Consider the following 24,353-nt stretch of genomic DNA (forward strand, 5'->3'; position numbering starts at 1 on the left):
CTGTGGGGATGTTTTTCAGCGGCAGGGACTGGGAGACTAGTCAGACAGGAAAGATGAACGGAGCAAAGTACAAAGAGACCATTGATGAAAACCTACTCCAGAGCAGTCAGGACCTCAGACTGGGGCGAAGGTTGACCTTCAAACAGGACAACAACCTTAAGCACACAGCCAAGACAACACTTGAGTGGCCCAGCTAGAGCCCAGACTTTAACCTGATCGGACATCTCTGGAGAGACCTGAAAATATCTGTGCAGCGACACTCCCCATCCAACCTGACAGAGCTTGAGAGGATCTGCAGAGAAGAATGGGAGAAACTCCCCAAATACAGGAGTACCCAAGAAGAATCAAGGCTGTAATCGCTGCCAAAGGTGCTTCAACAAAGTACTGACTAAAGGGTCTCAATACTTATGTAAATGTGATTTCAGTTTTGTATTTTAAATGCATTTGCAAAAATATCTAAAAATCTGTTTTTGCTTTGTCATCATGTGATATTGTGTGTAGATTGATGAAAAAACGAACAATTTATTCAATTTTAGAATAAGGCTTTAACGTAACATCAAAAAGTCAAGAGTTCTGAATACTTTCCGAATGCACTGTATATATGTGGGTGAGATCCTAGAAGTTGGCTCTGATGTTTTTGGGGACTATGTGTACAGGTAGAAAGGCTGGAAAAGCTTGAGTGATCTGTTTGATGTTAATCGGTTATAAAAGAGCTGTGAACATCCGTTATACATTCGGAGAACATAGCTGGAACAATGCCTTTGATGTGCAGTGAAATGTCAATGTATCAAAATAGCCAAAAGTACATGGTCATTTTTTTAAGGGAAAAGATTCCATTCATGTCGGATACAAATTAAATATGAATTGGATCGAAATAGATAGATTGCGAGTGTCCACTGTAAAAAATAATCAAGGTTGCACAGATATTGCAACGATGGGCACAGCACACCTGCGTGCACGCACACACACACATTTTTATCTGCCAAGTTTTCTGAGGAAACATTAACGTGACCATGTATTTCATACTCCTCTTTTCCTTGATGTAAAGTCACGGTTGCACTTTATCTTCACTTACATCATCATGGATAGTGAAAAGTATTTTCAATTATATGCTAAGAATTATGTTTCACAGTGAAAATAGCTTGACAGATGAGATCCACTGGGACCTCATCAGAATTTCCTCTGCCGTTTGACTCTTGATAGAGCATCCTGCTATAAAACCTGGGATGTTCGAATAGTCTCTACAAAGCTTGAGAATCCATCTACGTTTTACTTCTAAAAATGTTTTACACTACAGTTTCTACCTATAGTTTTGTTTTATGCTCACATTTTAGGTTATCCAATGATAAATTGTGCATACATTATTCCATTTAGAGCCATTTATTTATGAACAGAAGGCTGATAAACCTTCACGGAGGGCGAAGGCTCCAACGTGACATAAATACCCTAAAGAAATCTCCTCCCAACATCCACAACATCCTTGATTCTACTTTTTCAATTAATTACCAGTGCCAGCCCTCGCTGTGCTGACATGAACCCGAGTGAGTTATGTCCTGGGGTTTGGACTCCTGACTACCATCAGGGCCCTGTGACCTAGCATGTTTTAATCGCTTGGCAACTGCCATTATTAAGCTAGAGGAACATGGTCACCTGGTCCTTCATGCTAGTTACTTAGCAGTCTCTGCCCCCTGCTATTCACCAGACAATGGCCGTACTACCATACTAGCGTAGTACATACTTAATCTGCGTAGTATGTACTCATCGTCGCATACTATTTAGCACATACTGTTTAGTAAAAAGTATGCAGTATACCATGGCCACAACATACTACTTTTGGTGCATTCAAGACAACTAGGAAATTAGAAACAACTCAGACTGTGAAAAATTGTGACATCAGTGATTTTCAAGTTGTAGAAGTCAGAGCTTTGGGATGATGCCTGAGTTTCTGACTTGTTATTCCGAGTTGGATGATCGTTCAAAAGGTCACCACCATCAGTAACGGTTTCGCATATGAACTGGAAAGGATTGTATGTAGCCCCACCCAGTGACCTTTCACTATAGCAGAATGCCAGAGTGTTGTTGCTTTGGGTTAACGTTAGATAGATAAGTAGCTAGCATTTGGAGTAAACCTGAGTTAACCGTAGGCCTAAGCATACAGTATATCAATAGAAGAGTCACCTGAAGCATGAGAGTAATGGGAAATACAGTAGAGGAATGCAGTGCTAAGGCAGAGGGCTCGTAATGAGGACGACTGGCTAGCTAGTTCGTACTCGGAACAGAGCTTTCAGGTGCCATACACCCAAGTGGGCGCCATACATTATGAAGGAGAAGTCCCGTGGCTACATGACTCAGGCTGGTTCCCAGAGTAGCTAGCCCTCTACAAGATTGTCACCAGACTCCATCTTCATCCACCATCTCCTGACCACATTCCTCTGATGATGCTCCCGTACCTCTTGCCGTGCGGTAACAGAGAGAACAGTAAATGAACTGGCTGGCTGAGTCTTACAATGTTTACGTCCTTCCTCTGACACCGCATTTTCTTGTTTGCTTATGGTCCTATACAGCTCGTTGAGTGCGATAATAGTGCCAGCATCGGTCTGTGGTGGTAAGTAGCCAGCTACGAAAACTATCTTGGTAAATAGTATGGTCATGAGGTATTCTAACTCAGGCAACCAGAACCTCGAGACTTTATTTAATATTAGAGATCGCGCACCAGCTGGTGTTAACAAAGAGACACACACCACCACAAAGCTGCCTACTAACATCTGTAGCCATGAAATGCTTTGAAAGGTTGGTCCTGGCTCACATCAACACCATCATCCCAGACACCCTGCACCCACTCCAATTCGCATACCGCCCCAAGAGACTCACAGATGATGCAATCTCTATTGCACTCCACACTGTCTTTTCCCTGCTGAATAAAAGGAACACTTACAGTTGAAGTTTACATACACTTAGGTTGGAGCCATTAAAACTCGTTTTTCAACCACTCCACAAATTTCTTGTTAACAAACTATATTTTAGGTGCATGACACAAGTAATTTTTCCAACAATTGTTTACAGATAGATTATTTCACCTATAATTCACTGTATTACAATACCAGTGGGTCAGAAGTTTACATACACTAAGTTGTCTGAGCCTTTAAACAGCTTGGAAAATTCCAGAAAATGATGTCATGGCTTTAGAAGCTTCTGTTATGCTGACATAATTTGAGTCAATTGGAGGTGTACCTGTGGATGTATTTCAAGACCTACCTTCAAACTTTGTGCCTCTTTGCTTGACATCATGGAAAAATCAAAAGAAATCAGCTAAGCCCTCAGAAAAAATTGTAGACCTCCACAAGTCTGGTTCATCCTTGGGAGCAATTTCCAAACACCTGAAGGTACCACGTTCATCTGTACAAACAACAGTATGCAAGTATAAACACCATGGGATGACGCAGGCGTCATACCGCTCAGGAAGGAGACGCGTTCTGTCTCTTAGAGATGAACGTACTTTGGTGCAAAAGGTGCAAATCAATCCCAGAACAACAGAAAAGGACCTTGTGAAGATGCTGGATGAAACAGGTACAAAAGTATCTATATCCACAGTAAAATGAGTCCTATATCGACATAACTTGAAAGGCGGCTCAGCAAGGAAGAAGCCACTGCTCCAAAACTGCCATAAAAAAGCCAGACTACGGTTTGCAAATGCGCATGGGGGCAAAGATTGTGCTTTTTGGAGAAATGTCCTGTGGTCTGATGAAACAAAAATGGAACTGTTTGGCCATAAAGACCATCGTTATGTTTGGAGGAAAAAGGGGGAGGCTTGCAAGCCAAAGAACACCATCCCAACCGTGAAGCACGGGGGTGGCAGCATCATGTTGTGGGGGTGCTTTGCTGCAGGAGGGACTGGTGCAATTCACATAATAAGATGGCATCATGAGGAAGGACAATTATGTGGATATATTGAAGCAACATCGCAGACATCAGTCAGGAAGTTAAAGCATGGTCGCAAATGAGTCTTCCAAATGGACAGTGACCCCAAGCATACTTCCAAAGTTGTGGCAAAATGGCTTAACTTCTTATGGCTGGGGGCAGTATTGAGTAGCTTGGATGAAAAAAGTGCCCAGAGTAAACTGCCTGCTACTCAGGTCCAGTTGCCTATATATGCATAGTATATTCGGATAGAAAACACTCTGAAGTTTATAAAAGTGTTTGAATGATGTGTGTGAGAGTAACAGAACTCATATGGCAAGCAAAACCCTGAGAACAATCCAACCAGGAAGTTGGAAATCAGAGGTTTGTAGTTTTTCAAGTCACTGTCTATCGAATATACAGTGTCTATGGGGTCATATTGTACTTCCTAAGGCTTCCACTAGATGGCAACAGTCTTTAGAACCTTATTTGATGCTTTCACTGTGAAGTGGAGGCTAATGAGAGCTGAATGAGTCAGGGCTCTGCCAGAGTGGCATGAGCTGATCACGTGCGCTCACGTGAGTTAGCTCTGTTCTATTGCATTTCTACAGACAAAGGAATTCTCCAGTTGGAACATTATTGAAGAATTATGATAAAACATCCTAAAGATAGACATGTTTCTACGAACTGTAATATAACTTTTCATCTGAACTTTCGCCTGGACTTGCCCGCGCTTCGTGAGCTTGAATTGTTTACTAAACACGCAAACAAAAAGGTGGACAAATGATGGACTTTATCGAACAAAACAAACATTTATTGTGGAACTGGGATTCCTGGGAGTGCATTCGGATGAAGATCATCAAAGGTACGTGAATCCCGTTAACCGGATCTAAGCCATAATAAGTTTTAAGGACAACAAAGTCAAGGAATTTGAGTGGCCATCACAAAGCCCTGACCTCAATCCTATAGGAAATATTGGGTGCAGAACTGAAAAAGTGTGTGCTAGCAAGGAGGACTACAAACCTGACTCAGTTACACCAGCTCTGTCAGGAGGAATGGGCCAAAATTCACCCAACTTATTGTGGGAAGCTTGTGGAAGGCTACCTGAAATGTTTGACCCAAGATAAACAATTTAAAGGCAATGCTACCAAATACTAATTGAGTGTATGTAAACTTCTGACCCACTGGGAATGTGATGAAAAAAATAATAATTCTGAAATAAATAATTCTCTACTTTTATTCTGACATTTCACATTCTTAAAATAGTGGTGATCCTAACTGACCTAAGACAGGAATTTTTACTAGGATTAAATGTCAGGAATTGTGAAAAACTGAGTTTAAATGTATTTGGCTAAGGTGTATGTAACCTTATGACTTCAAATGTACATAAGAATGCTGTTCATAGACTACAGCTCAGTGTTCAACACCATAGTGCCCTCCAAACTCATCATTAAGCTAAGGACCCTGGGACTGAAAACCAATCTCTACAACTGGATCTTGGACTTCCTGACGGGCCGCTCCAGGTGGTGAGGGTAGGGCAGCAACACATCTGCCACGCTGACCCTCAATCACGGTTGTGTGCTTAGTCCGCTCCTATACTATCTGTTCATCCACGACTGCATGGCCACGTACGACTCCAACACCATCATTAAGTTTGGAGACGTTACAATGGTGGAAGGCCTGATCACAGATGATGATGAGAGCCTATAGGAAGGAGATCATGAACTTGGCAGTGTGGTGCCATGACAACAACCTCTCCCTCAACGTCACAGCAAGACAAAGGAGCTGAGCACGCCCCTATTCACATTGAATGGGCTGTAGTTGAGCGGGTCGAGAGCTTCAAGTTCCTCGGTGTCCACATCACTAAGGACCTATCATGGTCCAAACACACCAACACAGTCGCGAAGAGGGCACGGCAATGCCTCTTCCCCCTCGGGGGGCTGAAAAGATTTTGCAAGGGCCCTCAAATCCTCAAAAAGTTATATTGCTGCACCATTGAGAGCATCTTGACTGACTGCATTACCGCTTGGTATTGCAACTGCTTGGCATCCAACCGTAAGGCGCTACAGAGGGTAGTAATTGAGCTCTCTGCCATCTAGGATCTCTATACCAGGCAGTGTCAGAGAAAGGCCCATGGCAAGCGGTACCGGATCGCCAAGTTTGGGACCAAAAGGCTCCTGAACAGCTTCTACACCCAAGCCGTAATACTGCTGAACAGTTAATCAAAAGACTACCCTGACTATTTCCATTGACCACCTTTTTATTTGCACTGACTCTCCTGCACTGGCTCTATGCACACTCACTGGGCTCTACACACACACTCACACATACTACACTGACAACCCAACACACACACAATACATACAGTACTCTCAAACACAACAACAAAAAACACACACATGCATATTGATGCCACACACACACAAACACTCACACATAGACACGTTCATACTCTTTCACATACTCTCTGCACTCTTGCAACGAGTGCAGCTTATCATTACTTTACCCATAACAGGTTATATGCAATGAAACTAGCTAAAGTAGACCCATTCAGCCTGTAACCGTTCAGGTAGAAAATAATATTGCATAGCATGAAAATTACAATCAGACTCAGTTCAACACAGATAAACTGATGTGACAAATCAGGAGAAGCAAAAGAAAAGAGAAGTGTTGGGACCAGCACCTCTATGGAAAATAGGAATGTAGGCATTACTAATGTTAGCTATTACTAACGTTAGCTATAGCTAGTGGCAGTGCATAGTGCAGTGACAAGAGAGCTAACTGTGGCCGCATGACTTATTCAAAACCTTTTTTTACTGCACTGAATTGTTCGACACTGAATTAAATGCCTGGTATTGTTATCAGACCCTGAAACATTTTGAACACAAGCCCTGGTTACAACAAGTTGCTAGCTAGCTAACTAAGCTAATGATAAATATGAAGTTGTCCCTCAACAGCAAGCAAGTAACCATTGTTACTGTTCAAACAGTTATAACCTCCTACTAAAAGCACATAGCTAGCGAAAGGCACGGCAGGCAGCAGGCTGCAGATCAGTTTTCAAAGATGTAACTTTACAATGAAACTACTAATCAAATCAAATCAAATTTATTTATATAGCCCTTCGTACATCAGCTGATATCTCAAAGTGCTGTACAGAAACCCAGCCTAAAACCCCAAACAGCAAGCAATGCAGGTGTAGAAGCACGGTGGCTAGGAAAAACTCCCTAGAAAGGCCAAAACCTAGGAAGAAACCTAGAGAGGAACCAGGCTATGTGGGGTGGCCAGTCCTCTTCTGGCTGTGCCGGGTGGAGATTATAACAGAACATGGCCAAGATGTTCAAATGTTCATAAATGACAGCATGGTCGAATAATAATAAGGCAGAACAGTTGAAACTGGAGCAGCAGCACAGTCAGGTGGAAGTTGAAACTGGAGCAGCAGCATGGCCAGGTGGACTGGGGACAGCAAGGAGTCATCATGTCAGGTAGTCCTATGGTCCTAGGGCTCAGGTCAGTTGAAACTGGAACAGCAGCATGGCCAGGTGGACTAGCAAGGAGTCATCATGTTAGTCCTGGAGCTCAGGTCCTAGGGCTCAGGTCCTAATTAGAGAACGCACACAGGACACCGAATAGGACAGAGAAGTACTCCAGATATAACAATTGTGACCCCAGCCCCCCGACACATAAACTACTGCAGCATAAATACTGGAGGCTGAGACAGGAGGGGTCAGGAGACACTGTGGCCCCATCCGAGGTCACCCCCGGACAGGGCCAAACAGGAAGGATATAACCCCACCCATTGCCAAAGCACAGCCCCCACACCACTAGAGGGATATCTTCAACCACCAACTTACCATCCTGAGACAAGGCTGAGTATAGCCCACAAAGATCTCCGCCACGGCACAACCCAAGGGGGGCGCCAACCCAGACAGGATGACCACAACAGTGAATCAACCCACTCAGGCACCCCCTCCAGGGACAGCAGGAGCCCCAGTAAGCCAGTGACCCAGAGGGTTAGAGGCATCCCAGTGGAAAGAGGGGAACCGGCCAGGCAGAGAAGATGTAGCCTTTCCGTTCACCTTCCCAAGAAACTCAATCATATGACCCACTGAAGAGATGAGTCTTCAGTAAAGACTTCAGATAAAAATGGAGCTCTATAGGAGAAAGCCCTGCCTCCAGCTGTTTGAAATTCTAGGGACAATTAAAATCTTGTGACCGTAGCACGTGTAGGTAGAATAGACCAAATCAGAGAGATAGGTAGGAGCAAGCCCATGTAATGCCAGTGTAGAGAGGCTAGCACTGGAGTAATAGGACTACTAAATAACAGTTTATTTAGTGTATTGGTCATGTTACGTAGATGGACTACTAAATCAGATTGTATTGGTCACATACACATTTTTAGAAGATGTTATTGCGGGTGTAGCATAATGCTTGTTCTCCTAGCTCCAACAGTGTAGTAGTATCTAACAATTCACAACAATACACAAATCTAAAAGTAACAGAATGGAATTCAGAAATATAAAAATATTAGGATGAGCAATGTCTGAGTGGAATTGACTAAAATACAGTAGAATAGAATACAGTATATACATATTAGATGAGTAAAGCAGTATGTAAACATATATTAGTGACTAGTGTTCCATTTATTAAAGTTGCCAGTGATTCCATGTCTATGTATATAAGCCTGCGCCTCTAAGGTGCAGGGTTGAGTAACCGGGTGGTAGCCGGCTAATGATGGCTATTGGACAGTCTGATGGCTTTGAGATAGAAGCTGTTTTTCAGTCCTTCGGTCCTAGCTTTGATGCACCTGTACTGACCTCGCCTTCTGGGTGATAGCAGGGTGAACAGGCTGTGGCTCCGGTGGTTAATGTCCTTGATGATCTTTTTGGCCTTCCTGTGACATCGGGTGCTGTAGGTGACCTGGAGGACAGGCAGTGTGCCCCAGGTGATGCGTTGGGCAGACCGCACCACCCTCTGGAGAGCCCTGTGTTTGCGGGCGGTGCAGTCGCCGTACCAGGCGGTGTTACAGCCCGACAGGATGCTCTCAGTTGTGCATCTGCAAAAGTTTTTGAGGGTCTTAGGGGCCATGCCAAATTTCTTCAGCCTCCTGAAATTGAAGAGGTGCTATTGTGCCTTCTTCACCACACTGTCTGTGTGGGTGGATCATTTCAGATTGTCAGTGATGCGTAAGCCGAGGAACTCACTAACTCAGAAAGGCTGCTGCCTGCATTGAGACCCAATCACTGGCCACCTTAATAAATGGATCACTAGTCACTTCATACAATGCACTCTAACTAATGCCACTTTAATATTTGCATACCTTATATTACTCATATCACATGTATATACTGCATTTTATACCATCTATTGCACCTTCGCCATCGCTCCTCCATATACTTACATGTACATATTAGAGGTTGACCGATTATGATTTTTCAACGCTGATACCAATACCGATTACTGGAGGCCCAAAAAAGCCAATACCAATTTAAATCGTCCGATTTTATTTTATTTGTAATAATAACAATTACAACAATACTGAATGAACACTTATTTTAACTGAATATAATACATCAATAAAATCAATTTAGCCTCAAATAAATAATGAAACATGTTCAATTTGGTTGAAATAATGCAAAAACAAAGTGTTGGAGAAAGTAAAAGTGCAATATTTGCCATGTAAGAAAGCTAACGTTTAAGTTCCTTGCTCAGAACATGAGAAGATATGAAAGCTGGTGGTTCCTTTTAACATGAGTCTTCAATATTCCCAGGTAAGACGTTTTAGGTTGTAGTTATTATAGGACCATTTCTCTCTATATCATTTGTATTTCATTAACCTTTGACTATTGGATGTTCTTATAGGCACTTTAGTATTGCCAGTGTAACAGTATATCTTCCGTCTCTCTCCTCGCTCCTCCCTGGGCTCGAACCAGGAACACAACGACAACAGCCACCCTCGAGGCAGCGTTACCCATGCAGAGCAAGGAAAACAACCACTCCAAGGCTCAGAGCGAGCGAGTGACATTTGAAACGCTATTAGCGCGTGCTAAGTAGACAGATATTTCACTTCGGTTACACCAGCCTCATCTCGGGAGTTGATATGCTTGAAGTCATAAACAGCGCAATGCTTGACGCACAACGAAGAGCTGCTGGCAAAACGCATGAAAGTACTGTTTTAATGAACGTTTACACACCTGCTTCTGCCTACCACCGCTCAGTCAGATACTTAGATACTTGTATGCTTGTTTGCTCAGTCAGATTATACGCAACGCATGACACGCTAGATAATATCTAGTAATATCATCAACCATATGTAGTTAACTAGTGATTATGATTGATTGATTGTTTTTTTTATAAGATAAGTTTAATGCTAGTTAGCAATTTACCTTGGTTTACTGCATTCCTGTAACAGGCAGTCTCAAAATCTCACGATACATGGCCCCATTCATTCTTTCCTTTACACGGATCAGTCGTCCTGGTCCCTTTGCAGAAAAACAGCCCCAAAGCATGATGTTTCCACCCCCATTCTTCACAGTAGGTATGGTGTTCTTTGGATGCAACTCAGCATTCTTTGTCCTCCAAACACGACGAGTTGAGTTTTTACCAAAAAGTTATATTTTGGTTTCATCTGACCATATGACATTCTCCCAATCTTCTTCTGGATCATCCAAATGCTCTCTAGCAAACTTCAGACGGGCCTGGACATGTACTGGCTTAAGCAGGGGGACACGTCTGGCACTGCAGGATTTGAGTCCCTCCCTAGTGTGTTACTGATGGTAGGCTTTGTTACTTTGGTCCCAGCTCTCTGCAGGTCATTCACTAGGTCCCCCCTTGTTGTTCTGGGATTTTTGCTCACCTTTCTTGTGATCATTTTGACCCCAAGGGGTGAGATCTTGCGTGGAGCCCCAGATCGAGGGAGATTATCAGTGGTCTTGTATGTCTTCCATTTCCTAATAATTGCTCCCACAGTTGATTTCTTCAAACCAAGCTGCTTACCTATTGCAGATTCAGTCTTCCCAGCCTGGTGCAGGTCTACAATTTTGTTTCTGGTGTCCTTTGACAGCTCTTTGGTCTTGGCCATAGTGGAGTTTGGAGTGTGACTGTTTGAGGTTGTGGACAGGTGTCTTTTATACTGGTAACAAGTTCAAACAGGTGCCATTAATACAGGTAACGAGTGGAGGACAGAGGAGCCTCTTAAAGAAGGTCTGTGAGAGCCAGAAATCTTGCTTGTTTGTAGGTGATCAAATACTTATTTTCCACCATAATTTGCAAATGAATTCATTCAAAATCCTACAATGTGATTTTCTGGATTTTTTTTCTTTTCTCATTTTGTCTGTCATAGTTGAAGTGTACCTATGATGAAAATTACAGGCCTCTCTCATCTTTTTAAGTGAGAGAACTTGCACAATTGGTGGCTGACTAAATACTTTTTTGCCCCACTGTATCTCATTTACATAAGTTTTCACACCCCTGAGTCAATGCTTTGTAGAAACACATTTGGCAGAGATTACAGCTATGCCTTTCTATGTAAGTCTCTAAGAGCTTTACACATCTTGATTTGCAGCGTTTGCCCATTATTCTTTTCAAAAAGCTTCAAGCTCCTGTCAAATTGGTTGTTGGTCATTGCTAGACAACAATTTTTAAGCCTTGCCATAGATTTTCAAGTAGATTTAAATAATTCAGTCTTTTTGGTAAGCAACTCCATGGTAGATTTGTGGGTTATTGTCTTGCTGAAAGGTGAATTCATCTCCCAATGTCTGGTGGAAAGCAGACTGAACCAGGTTTTCCTCTAGGATTTTGCCTGTGCTTAGCTCCATTCAGTTTCTATTTTATCCTGAAAAACTCTCCAGTCCTTAACGATTACAAGCATGCACATAACATGATGCAGCCACCACTATGCTTGAAAATATGAGTGGTACTCAGTAATGTGTTGTATTGGATTTGCCTCAAACATAACACTTTGTATTCAGGACAAAAAATGTTTTGCAGTATTACTTTAGTGCCTTGTTGCAAACAGGATGCATGTTTTGGAAAAGTTTTATTATTTTCCTTCTGTCAATTAGGTTAGTATTGTGGAGTAACTAAAATGCTATTGATCCATCCTCAGTTCTCTCCTATCACAGCCATCAAACTCTAACTGTTTTTAAGTCACCATTGGCTCCATGGTGAAATCCCTGAGTGGTTTCTTTCCTCTCTGGCAACTGAGTTAGGAAAGACGCCTGTATCTTTGTAGTGACAGAGTCTATTGATACATAATCCAAAGTGTAATTAATAACTTCACCATGCTCAAAGGGATATTCAGTGTCTGCTTTTTTTATTTTTACTAGTGATGCACCGATATGACATTTTTGGCCGATAACAATATCCAATATTTTCCTTGCCAAAAAAACAATACCGATAACCAATATTAAAAGTTTTTGCGGCCTTTTAAGCATTCTAGTACAGTTAAATAGTTAACACACACACATGGACGCAGCGGTGTAAAGCACTGCATCTCAGTGCAAGCGGCGTCACTACCGACCCTGGTTCGAATCCAGGCTGTTTGGGAGTCATAGGGCGCCGCGCAATTGGCCCAGCGTTGTCCGAGCCTTCATTGTAAATAATAATTTGTTCTTAACTGACTTGCCTAGTTAAATAAAGGTTACACACACACCACACTGACCAAAAAGTTATTTTGTTGGCATTTACGTATGTCCCCATTAACAGTAAAACATCATACAAACATATTTCTTTCACTTACTTTCTGTGCTGTTTTGTTGTTCAGTCGTTTCATTCTCAACCAGGATTTCTATGGAACGCCGTTTGGGTCTTTGCTTGTCAAAAACGATACACGTCAAATAACACTATTTGGCATGTCAAATAACACAACATAATCTGTTTCAGTAGCTATATAGTTAGCTAGCTTTTTTTTATTTTGAAGGCAAACCGCAAATTCCACTATTGTGCCTAATCCTTATTGTGGCTAGCTTCACAACACATAACTCAGCCCGGTCGAGCCTCACTAGCCAGATGAAGCCAGCTGGCTACTTATAACGTTAGCTTTAGGAAACAGGGTTAAGTTGCTGGCTAGCTATTTATTTTCATGAACTGAAGTTCAATTTCAATAGGCTAAGAACAAGTGTCAACCTAGCTAATACTTACTCACAAGGATTCCTAAATCATTGCTAAGAATAAAGAGAATGACTTCAGTTTTTACTGGTCATTGTTTTCAGGCTGGTTGTATTGGTGCTTGCTACTGTAGGTACCCCAGAAATTGCAGTCGAACAAATGATGCTTTATTACCAATGCGGTATTGTAAACACATCGTTTGTGGCCGGTGTTTGCTTGTTTGCTGACTTTTTTGTACAGCTTTAACAGTGCTACTGTATCTTTTTTTGACACACAAAGACTCAAACAGTGTTCCATAGTGTGTATGTCGTGAAGCTATTACTGTGTAACTCTGGTAGGGCAACATTGGAAAAATAGCGCACTTAATGTTAATGGTAATGTTAACCGGTGCTCGACCAGTCGGCGAAAGGCAACATCACCCATAACAGAGAACGGTTGGTTGTCAAGGGCAATGAATTCCAGTATCTTGGCTTTGAGTTGCCTGTGAGTTGTCTCGCTGCAATGTTGACTGCTCGATCCACACAGCAGACATTGTGGGCTAATTTAGGAATGCTGTGTTGCACGTATAGCGCAACATTTTACGTGGCGTGATTACGTCATGTACCTTCGTTATGTAGGTAAGCACTTCAGCTTTGACATCGATTTAGCAAATCGGCGTTAACTAGACATCGGCCAATACCGATGTTGGCATTTTTAGCTAATATCGACCGAATACGATATGTTCACCAGTATATCGTGCATCCCTCATTTTTACCCATCTACCAATATGGGCCCTTCTTTGCGAGGCATTGGACAACCTCCCTTGTGTTTGTGGTTGAATCTGTGTTTGAAATTCGCTGCTTGACTGAGGGACCTTATAGATAATTGTATGTGTGGGAAACAGAGATGAGGTAGTCATTCAAAAATCATGTTAAGCACTATTATTTCACACAGAGTGAGTCCATGCAACTTATTACTCTACCTTGTACCTTAGAGGCAGCAGCCAGTAACTGAAAGGTTGCTGGATCGAATCCCAGAGCTGACAAATTAATAATATGTTGTTCTGCTGTTCCCCGGGCGCCGAAGACATGGATTTCGATAATGGCAGCACCCCGCACCTCTCTGATTGAGGGGTTGGGTTAAATGCGGAAGACACATTTCAGTTGAATGCATTCAGTTGTACAACTGACTAGGTATCCCTGTTTCCCCTTTCCCCTATGTACAGTACATGGAACACTGGTCACTTTAAATAATGTTTACATACTGTTTTACCCACTTCATATGTAAATACTGAATTCTAGTCAAGGTCTATCCTATTTAACTATTGCTGTACATATACTATTCTTCATATATACTACATATTCTATCCATATACTGTCCATATTGTCTATACATCCCATCAAATATATACAGTGCATTCGGACCCCTTGACTTTTTCCACATTTTGTTACGTTATAGCCTTGTTCTAAAATCAATAAAATTGTTTCTTTTTTCCTCATCAATCTACACACAATACCCTATAATGACAACGCAAATCATGTCCAATCAATTTAATTTACCACAGGTGGACTCCAATCAAGTTGTAGAAACATCTCAAGGATAATCAATGGAAGCAGGATGCACTTGAGCTCAATTTTGAGTCTCATAGCAAAGGGTCTGTATACTTATGTAAATAAGGTATTTCAAATATATATATATATATTGCAAACATTTCTAAAAACCTGTTTTTGCTTTGTCATTGTGTGGTATTGTGTGTGATTGATGAGGAAATGTTTCTATTTTATAAACACCTCCCTCTGCAACTGGATCCTGGACTTCCTGACGGGCTGCCCCAGGTGGAAAGTGTAGGCAACAACACATCTGCCTCGCTGATCCTCAACACTGGGGCCCCTCAGGGGTTCGTGCTTAGTCTCCTCCGGTACTCCCTTTTCACCCATGACTGAGTGGCCAAGCACGACTCCAACACCATCATTAAGGCAGTGTGGTACCAGGTCAACAACCTCTCCACTAATGTGAGCAAGACAAAGGAGCTGATCGTTGTCTACAGGAAAAGCATGGCCAAACAGGCCCCTATTAGCATCGGCGTGGCTGTAGTGGAGTGGGTCGAGAGCTTCAAGTTCCTTGGTGTCCACATCACTTACAAACTGTCATGGTCCAAACACACCAAGACTGCCATGAAGAGGGCCCAACAACACCTTTTCCACCTAAGAAGACTGAATAGATTTGGCATGGGTCCCCAGATCCTCAAAAAGTTATTCAGCTGCACCATCGAGAGCATCCTGACTCTTTGCATAACCGCCTGGTATGGCAACTGCTCGAAATCCAACCTTAAGGCGCTGCAGAGGGTAGTGCGGAACATCACTGGGGCCAATCTTTTATTTTTATTGTCCAGTCAGTTGAGTCTGGTATTATGCGGGTATTATTTAATGAAGCTGCCAGTTGAGGACTTGTGAGGCGTCTGTTTCTCAAACTAGACACTCAAATGTACTTGTCCTCTTGCTCCGTTGTGCACCGGGGCCTCCCACTCCTCTTTCTATTTTGTTTAGAGACAGTTTGCACTGTTCTGTGAAGGGAGTAGCACACAGCGTTGTATGAGATCTTCAGTTTCTTGGCAATTTCTCACATGGAATAGCCTTCATTTCTCAGAACAAGAATAGACTGACATGTTTCAGAAGAAAGATCTTTGTTTCTGGCCATTTTGAGCCTGTAATCAAACCCACAAATGCTGATGCTTCAGATACTCAACAAGTCTAAAGAAGGCCAGTTTTATTGCTTCTTTAATCAGAACAACAGTTTTCAGCTCTGCTAAAATAATTGCAAAATGTTTTTCTAATGATCAAATTAACCTTTTAAAATGATAAACTTGGATTAGCTAACACAACGTGCCATTGGAACACAGGAGTGAGGGTTGCTGATAATGGGCTTAAAAATCAGCTGTTTCCAGCTACAATAGTCATTTACAACATTAACAATGTCTACACTGTATTTCTGATCAATGTGATGTTATTTTAATGGAAATGAAATGTGCTTTTCTTTCAAAAACAAGGGTATTTCTAAGTGACCCCAAACTTTTGTAAGGTAGTGTATATATACAGTACCAGTCGAAAGTTTGGACCCACGTACTCATTCAAAGGTTTTTCTTAATTTTTACTATTTTCTGCATTGTAGAATAATAGTGAAGACATCAAAACACGTATAACACATATGGAATCATGTAGTATGCAAAAGTGTTAAACAAATCAAAATATATTTTAGATTCTTCAAAGTAGCCACACTTTTCACACTTGACATTTTGTCAACCAGCTTCATGAGGTAGTCACCAGGAATGCATTTCAAATTACAGTTGTGCCTTGTTAAAAGTTAATTTGTGGAATATATTTCCTTCTTAATGCGTTTGAGCCAATCAGTTGTGTTGTGACAAGGTAGGGGTGGTTTTCAGACGTGAAACAGGCCTCAATTGCTGCAAAGAAACCACTACTAAAGGACACCATTAATAAGAAGAGACTTGCTTGGGCCAGTAAACACAAGCAATGGATATTAGACCAGTGAAAAACTGTCCTTTGGTCTGATGAGTCGAAATTTGAGATTTTTGGTTCCAACCGCCGTGTCTTTGTGAGACGAAGAGTAGGTGAACGGATGATCTCCGCATGTGTGGTTCCCACCATGAAGCATGGAGGAGGAGCTGTGTTGGTATGGGGGTGCTTTGCTGGTGACACTGTCTGTAATTTATTTAGATTTCAAGGCACACTTAACCAGCATGGCTTCCACAGCATTCTGCAGTGATACGCCATGCCATCTGGTTTGCGCTTAGTGTGGGACTGTCATTTGTTTTTCAACAGGAAACTGACCCAACACACCTCTAGGCTATTTGACCAAGAAGGAGAGTGATGGAGTGCTGCATTAGATGACCTGGCCTTCCCAATCACCCGATCTCTACCCAATTGAGATTGTTTGGGATGAGTTGGACCGCAGAGTGAAAGAAAAGCAGCCAACAAGTGCTCAGCATATGTGGGAACTCCGTCAAGACTGTTGAAAAGCATTCCAGTTGAAGCTGGTTGAGAGAATGCCAAGATTGTGCAAAGCTGTCATCAAGGCAAAGGGTGGCTACTTTGAAGAATCTCAAATATAAAATATATATTTTTTGTTCAACACTTTTTTGGTTACTACATCATTCCATATGTGGTATTTCATAGTTTTGATGTCTTCACTATTATTCTACAATGTAGAAAATATTCAAAATAAAGAAAATGTGTAGGTTGAATGATTAGGTGGGTCCAAACTTTTGGCTGAGCAAATTTTTACTACTGAACTTATTTGGACCTGCCAAAACAAACGGGTTGAATTCTTATTGACTCAAGACAGCTTTACAGGTTTTATTAATTTGTAAACGTTTCTGAAAACATAATTCCCCTTTGACATTATGGGGAATTGTGTGTAGATTGTGTGTAGGCCAGTGACATAATCTTAGATTCAATTATTTTAAATTCAGGCTGTAACACAATAAAATGTGGAAAAAGGGGTGTGAACACTTTCTGAAGTCACTGTATCTGTCTGCCCTATCCATTCTAATAACCATGATTAGCTATAATAATGGATGTGACAATTGTTACATGTACTGTAAGTTCAAATTCACATAGCAGTCTAATGTCTAAATAAAAATTCACACAGCACTAGCTTGTTGCCTTGGTAACACATTTTCTTGGGAAAATACTAGCTAGCTATGCATCGCTGCTAAATGTTAGCTAACTTCTTATGACAATCAAATTCAACAATGCCAATAATGTTCTAAATTTGACTTTTGAAAGATCAATTCAAAGATGTAACACTGTTTTACAACACTTTTGGTTTCGCCTCTTGGGAACATTTTACTAGCTAATGGTCACTAAATGTGCCGGAAATGACATGCAACAACGCTGGATAAAAGTTTGCTAAATGAATACTGGCTCACAAGCCAAATTCACTTGCATCCTTTCTTTTCGTAGGTGGGCAAATCTTTTTCACAATTTTATGTTAGAACTACTGTTTACCCGTTAAATATATTTTTTTGCTGTGCATTTACTGAGAAATAGTCAACACCCTCTGAAAAATCAGAAGTGAGTATTTAGGCGAACAATGTCATTTATTGTTTTAATATGTTGGTTACTGCTTTGTAAAATCAATAAGGTACCACAGGATTTGTGCTATATGCGCACAATATAACACGACAAAGGGCTAGGAACAAGGCCCTACCCACTAAGCACACTGATACTCCAACACACATGCAAACACTCACTCCACCATTTGCTCATGTAACCAATGTGAAATGGCTAGCTAGTTAGCGGGGTGCGCGCTAATAGCATTTCAATCAGTGACGTCACTCGCTCTGAGACCTTGAAGTAGTTGTTCCCCTTGCTCTGCAAGGGCTGCGACTTTTGTGGAGCGATGGGTAACGATGCTTCGATGGTGGCTGTTGTCTATGTGTGCAGAGGGTCCCTGGTTTGAGCCCAGGTAGGGGCGAGGAGAGGGACGGAAGCTAAACTGTTACACTCACACACATAATATGCACATATATTTATACTGTCTCTACACACCCGTCGTGAGACAGGTTAGTTTTACCCTACTGATGATGTATTGTTGCAATAGAATACAATCATCATATATGCTGGTACCACTCTGTTTATCATATATCCTGATTCCTAGTCACCTTACCCCCATACAATCTACCTCTATCGATCCAGAATCCCTGCACATTGTAAATATGATACTGGAACTGACCATGTATATAGTATGCTTACTTATTACTCCATCGTGTTCTTCTTATTTTTATATCTTGTGTGTTTATGTTCTACCTTGTTATTTTTAGTATTACATTGGTATTGATAACTGCATTGTTGTGGTTATAGCTAGCAAGAAAGGCATTTCACTGTACTTGTGAATGTGACATTAAAAATTGAAATGGTATATTTGCCATATAACACACCCCATCGGCCCTTATTGCTTAAATGTGCTTTGTTTATGTTTCCTCTTTTCTTAGTTCCTGCGAAGATCACAAACATATCGACGGACATCACAGTGAACGAGGGCAGCAATGTAACTCTCATGTGTCTGGCCATTGGACGACCAGAGCCTAACATCATATGGAAACATCGCTCTGCAAAAGGTAAGACTGCAAACCGTTGAGGCCAAAACATACAATCAATCAATGAGTATAATAGAGCAGTGTATCTATTCTAAACGCGTATCGTCTCTAGTCATCAAAATTCAAATTACCTGTGTTGCTGAGGTTTTAAGAGCTTGGCGTATAACAAATGAGAGTTAAGTGCCTTGCTCAAGGGCACATCAACAGATTTCCACCTTGTCAGCTCGGGTAGTCAAACCAGCCACCTTTCGGTTATTGGCCCACCGCTTTAACTTGCCGCCCATACTGTATGTAATGCTCCATGACCGTGTAATAAGTATGGAGTTCTTGGCTGACGAACAAAGCTGTTACAGCCTGACCTAATTTATCCATCTAAAATGTAATGTCTTGTGTCAACCTTCCTTCTAAAAGAACACCTACATCACTTGATTCACATGAATATTGCCTGCATTATATAGGCTAAATAGTTGTTTCATGCTAGCAGAACAGCTGTACTGTCAGCCATATTGATGAATTTACATTAAAAGGGCAATTTATTGATGTTTTGAAATGGTTGTCCCACCTGTACCTAGCATTTTAACATCAAACTGGAGTTTGAGTGATACAACGCTTGATTTTACTCAATTTAGTAAGTCCAAAGCATTGTATAGACAGTGCATCTTGAATATGATGCCCACGGGAGAGAAACCTACAACCTCAATGCTGGTAGGTCCAACCTGCAGCCAAATATACTAATAGCTTGGCCATAGGCCATTCAATGTTGCATAAGTTTAGTTATTTTTCTGTTTGGGCTGGCAACCACAAGCCACGAGAGCGTGCACGCACCCATGCGTGTGTGTGTGTGTGTAAACGTGTTTTGTCTTCTAATTACGTGTAGAAGCAGCCCTTTGGTTTCCAGTGAACAAGCTCCAAGAATCATGGGCTGCTTGCTTCAATACGATCACACACTTTCTGCCTGGAACACTCAACATGAATGCATCCAGTCCAGATGTTTGTCTCTCATTTACATTTCGTCGGCTGAGCCAATTCTTCTTCACAGTACAGGATTTTCAATATCCCCTTTTTAAGACATGCTCCGGAACTTTGGCGACTGCCAAGTATTTTTTTTAAACCTTGCTGTAACGGTTTTCTTCCGTCGAAGGAGAGGGGGACCAAAATGCAGTGTATTTCGTGTTCAACATGTTTAATGAAAGACGATAACGTGAACACTACACAAATACAAAATAACAAACGTGGCAAAACCGAAACAGTCCTATCTGGTGAAGAGAACACAAAGACAGGAAAGAACCACCCACAAACCCCAACACAAAACAAGCTACCTAAACATGGTTCCCAATCAGAGACAATGACTAACACCTGCCTCTGATTGAGAACCATATCAGGCCATACGTAGAAATTGACAAACTAGACACACAACATAGAATGCCCACCCAGCTCACGTCCTGACCCCCCCCAAGGTAAGGACTCCGACCGCACAACCTAAACCTATAGGGGAGGGTCTGGGTGGGCATCTGTCCGCGGTGGCGGCTCTGGCGGTGGACGTGGACTCCACTCCACCATTGTCTTTGTCCATCTCCTTATTGTCCTTAGAGATGCGACCCTCGCCGCCGACCTTGGCCTAACCCTACCAAAGGGCCCCACTGGACTGAGGAGCGCCTCTGGACTGACTGACGGCTCTGGCAGATCCTGGCCGACTGACGGCTCTGGCAGATCCTGGCTGAATGGCGGCTCTGGCGGAGCCTGGCTGACTGGCGGCTCTGGCGGATCCTGGCTGACTGGTGGCTCTGGCGGATCCTGGCTGACTGGTGGCTCTGGCGGATCCTGGCTGACTGGCGGATCCTGGCTGACTGGCGGCTCTGGCGGATCCTGGCTGACTGGCAGATCCTGGCTGGAGACTCTAGCAGCTCTGGACAGGCGGGAGACTCTAGCAGCTCTGGACAGGCGAGGCGCACTGTAGGCCTGGTACGTGGTGCCGGCACTGGTGGTACTGGGCCGAGGACACGCACCTCAGGGCAAGTGCGGGGAGGAGAAACATGGAGTACTGGGCTCTGGACACGCACAGGAAGCCTGGTGCGGGGGGCTGCCACCGTAGGGCTGGCACTTGATAGACCGGACCATGCAGGCGCACTGGAGCTCTTGAGCACTGAGCCTGCCCAACCTTACATGGCTCGATGCCCACTCTAGCCCGGCCGATACGAGGAGCTGGAATGTACCGCACCGGGCTATGCACCCGCACTGGAGATACCGTGCGCTCCACAGCATAACACGGTGCCTGCCCGGACTCTCTCGCTCTCCGGTAAACACAGGAAGTTGGCGCAGGTCTCCTACCTGGCTTCGCCATACTCCCTGTGTGCCACCCCCCAATACATTTTTGGGGCTGCCTCTCGGGCTTCCTACCGCGCCGCCGTGCTCGTTTCGCCAACTCCATTCTCCTGTAACCCTCCTCGCACTGCTCCAGCGAATCCCAGGCGTGCTCCGGCACTCTCCCTGGGTCGACCGCCCACCTGTCTATCTCTTCCCAAGTAGTATAGTCCAGATTCTGCTCCCATGTCCTTGCTGCCTCTATGGTCAGAACGTGACACTTGCGCTTGGGCCTGGATGTGTCAATGTGTAGTTCATACATGTATAATCTATGAGCAGAATTACTGTTTTACCTCAATTAGCCACGAAATCCCTAGTTTGAAAGCAATTGTTTTTCTGGAAGCTGTGCTGTGCCATTTTCCCTACATGTTCCCCCACGTGGACCAGCCCCCTAGCAATTCGAGTTCAACCAATGAGCTTCAGCCCCTTGCCATTGTGAGTGACAGTTAGCATGAGGCACATCATGCACACACAGAGTGAGAGGGAGAGCAATGACGTGGTGCACATATCTGCACATAATTTTCGGGGACAGTGAGCACTATTGGTTAAAAAGTATACCAAAGTACTGGAGACACTCTTTAACAACCGCACTAAAACAACTGCCCTGATTTTTCAATATTTACATTGAATATCATCTGTTTCCTGCTAACTTTTATATGAAGTGCACATTACAATTATAGTTAAAGGGTAACTGTTTAATGAAATGCCTGTATGCATAAACCAGATGGTGTCATTATCCATGGTTGGAATTGAGTGTAATTAAAACCACACTCTATTCTAATTCGATGCATGCATTATGATGGCAATGTTGATCTACCAACTCTACTCTATTGAATCGGGGAATAACAGAGAAAGGAAATGTATATTAACTTAGTTGTCATAACAGACACCATAGACTGACATTAAGCGGCAACAAAAGCAGCCAATATGAAGGGATGAAATCACTTCTGTGAAAACCAATAAGCGATGTCTGTGGCTGAGAGTGTCTGTTAATGTCAGGGAGTTGCGAAGATGGCGGGTTATCTTACTTGGCATTAATGTGCAAGCTCTAATGAAAGAAAGAAAGGAGAAAGATGTGAGGGGTGTTTGGCTGCTCGGAAAGACATTCTCACCGGAGTGTATAAAAACCTAAATGTGTTCTGGAGTGACATTTCTTCACTGTTTTCCCAGTTTGTCTCCATCTCTCTTGCTTCTGATTATGAACCACTCCCAAAAATAAAGCATTTATGCCTGCAAGAATTGTATTAAAGTGACTGCTAAGTGATTTGGCTATATTTAGACAACATATTTGAAAATAAATCCAACAAATCAAATTATACATGACGAACTGAGCTAAACAAGCATGACTAAAAATCTGTGAGAAAACCGCCAAGGCATCAGATGGGTATTATTCTATCTAGTGCTTCACACAATGTCAGGCAGGAACATGCATTGAAAGTATAGGGAGTGTACCCACCTATTTCTTTACTACTACATCACTGGTTACCTTAATATATGGATGCAATCAATTGACGATTCAGCTAGATTTAGTGCACCAAAAGCCTGTCCCCACTTCAATTCATTTGGGGACAACTGTGAATGAATTATTCAACGCTTTCCACTTCATCCTTGGCTGCCAGGCTCTCTAAAAGGATTAGAAGAAGTATGAATGAAGAAAACAGTGCATGGTGAGGACAATGCACTGCCGGGCCAAATGGATCAATGTGGGCCATTAAAGACACATTATATGGAGGAGGTTACGAGTGTCCATTCGTCGAACTGTCAGAAACATCATACTGGGCATTTGTCATTAAAAACGATGGTAAATACTAAAGACTATGCAGTTTGTAAATGAATGTGCAGCCTACACCGTGCTTGCAGGACTGTCAATCTTATCAACAGCTTGATAATTTTTTTGCTCCCTTATGTCTTGAAATTATACTTTTTTGCCCTCTCATTCACTCTCCCATCCACTGTTGTGGTAAGATTCATACTTTTACACTGCAAAACATCACTGACAACACAGATGTGACAGCGGCCATCAATCATGCTGTCTAGCTCAGTTGAGCCGATCCACTTTTGTTTCCGAATCGCGTTGTAATTTGTGTCTTGGGGGAGAAAAATTGCCAGTTAGGAAAGTTCCTGTTGGAGACTTGAAGGTCTGTGCACTCTAATTTGGCAGTGTCAGCAGATGATTGACAGCTCTATGGCATTGTGGACTGATGTTGTAGAGTGGTGGCAGCTCTCGTGATGAGTGGCAATCAGACTATTATACAGGGGAAACGTATGGCATGCCATTTGCTGTGATACGTCTATCAATGGGAATAATGTTCTATTAGCACTGTCAGTGGAGTGATGGCAAAATCACTGGGGACCTTACCCAGTGGTGTAGGAAAGTTCTGGAAACAGCACTGGATTGTATACAGTTCAAAGCATACATGGGCATTGGTTTCTTGTAAGTTTTGGGTTAAGATGTTTGGCCAACGTCCTGTCTGCCACTGGCTAAACGGTTTGACCTGGTGTAGTTATTGATGCTGTCTTGGATGAGCATGACCAAATTTGCCTCGTGCTTTTACATACGTTTTTTTAAAAGGCATAAAGCAGAGCTGCCAAATCCTCTTCCTGGAGATCTACCGTCCTATAGGTTTTCAGACCAACCCTAACCTGACATACCTGTTTCAGCTAGTTAAGGTCTTGGTGAGCAGCTAATAAGTAGAATCAGATGTGCTAAATTAGGGTTTGACTGTAAACCTACAGGATGTTAGAGCTCAAGGAATACAGTAGGTTTGGGCAGCGCTGGCATAAACGGGTGTTTTTTCAATCTGCTTTTGGAAACCACTTGAGAGTAAATCTGATATTAGAGTTATCAGTTACTTTTAAAATAATTGTAGGGCTAGCAGGTCATTGGAAAAGG

General features: G+C 42.5%; 1 protein-coding gene across 2 annotated transcripts in view; it reads left to right on the forward strand.

The window, feature by feature from the left end:
- LOC112228439 (opioid-binding protein/cell adhesion molecule) overlaps window positions 1-24,353 on the forward strand; it is a 330,385-nt gene that overhangs the window by 259,158 nt on the left and 46,874 nt on the right. For both annotated transcript variants that reach the window (XM_024393765.2, XM_024393764.2), the window contains one exon: window positions 18,995-19,120. In XM_024393765.2, the coding sequence (XP_024249533.1) occupies window positions 18,995-19,120 (126 nt within the window). The remainder of the gene's footprint in view (window positions 1-18,994; window positions 19,121-24,353) is intronic.

Source organism: Oncorhynchus tshawytscha, linkage group LG30, assembly GCF_018296145.1.
Source record: "Oncorhynchus tshawytscha isolate Ot180627B linkage group LG30, Otsh_v2.0, whole genome shotgun sequence".
In the NCBI taxonomy this organism is placed as follows: domain Eukaryota; kingdom Metazoa; phylum Chordata; class Actinopteri; order Salmoniformes; family Salmonidae; genus Oncorhynchus; species Oncorhynchus tshawytscha.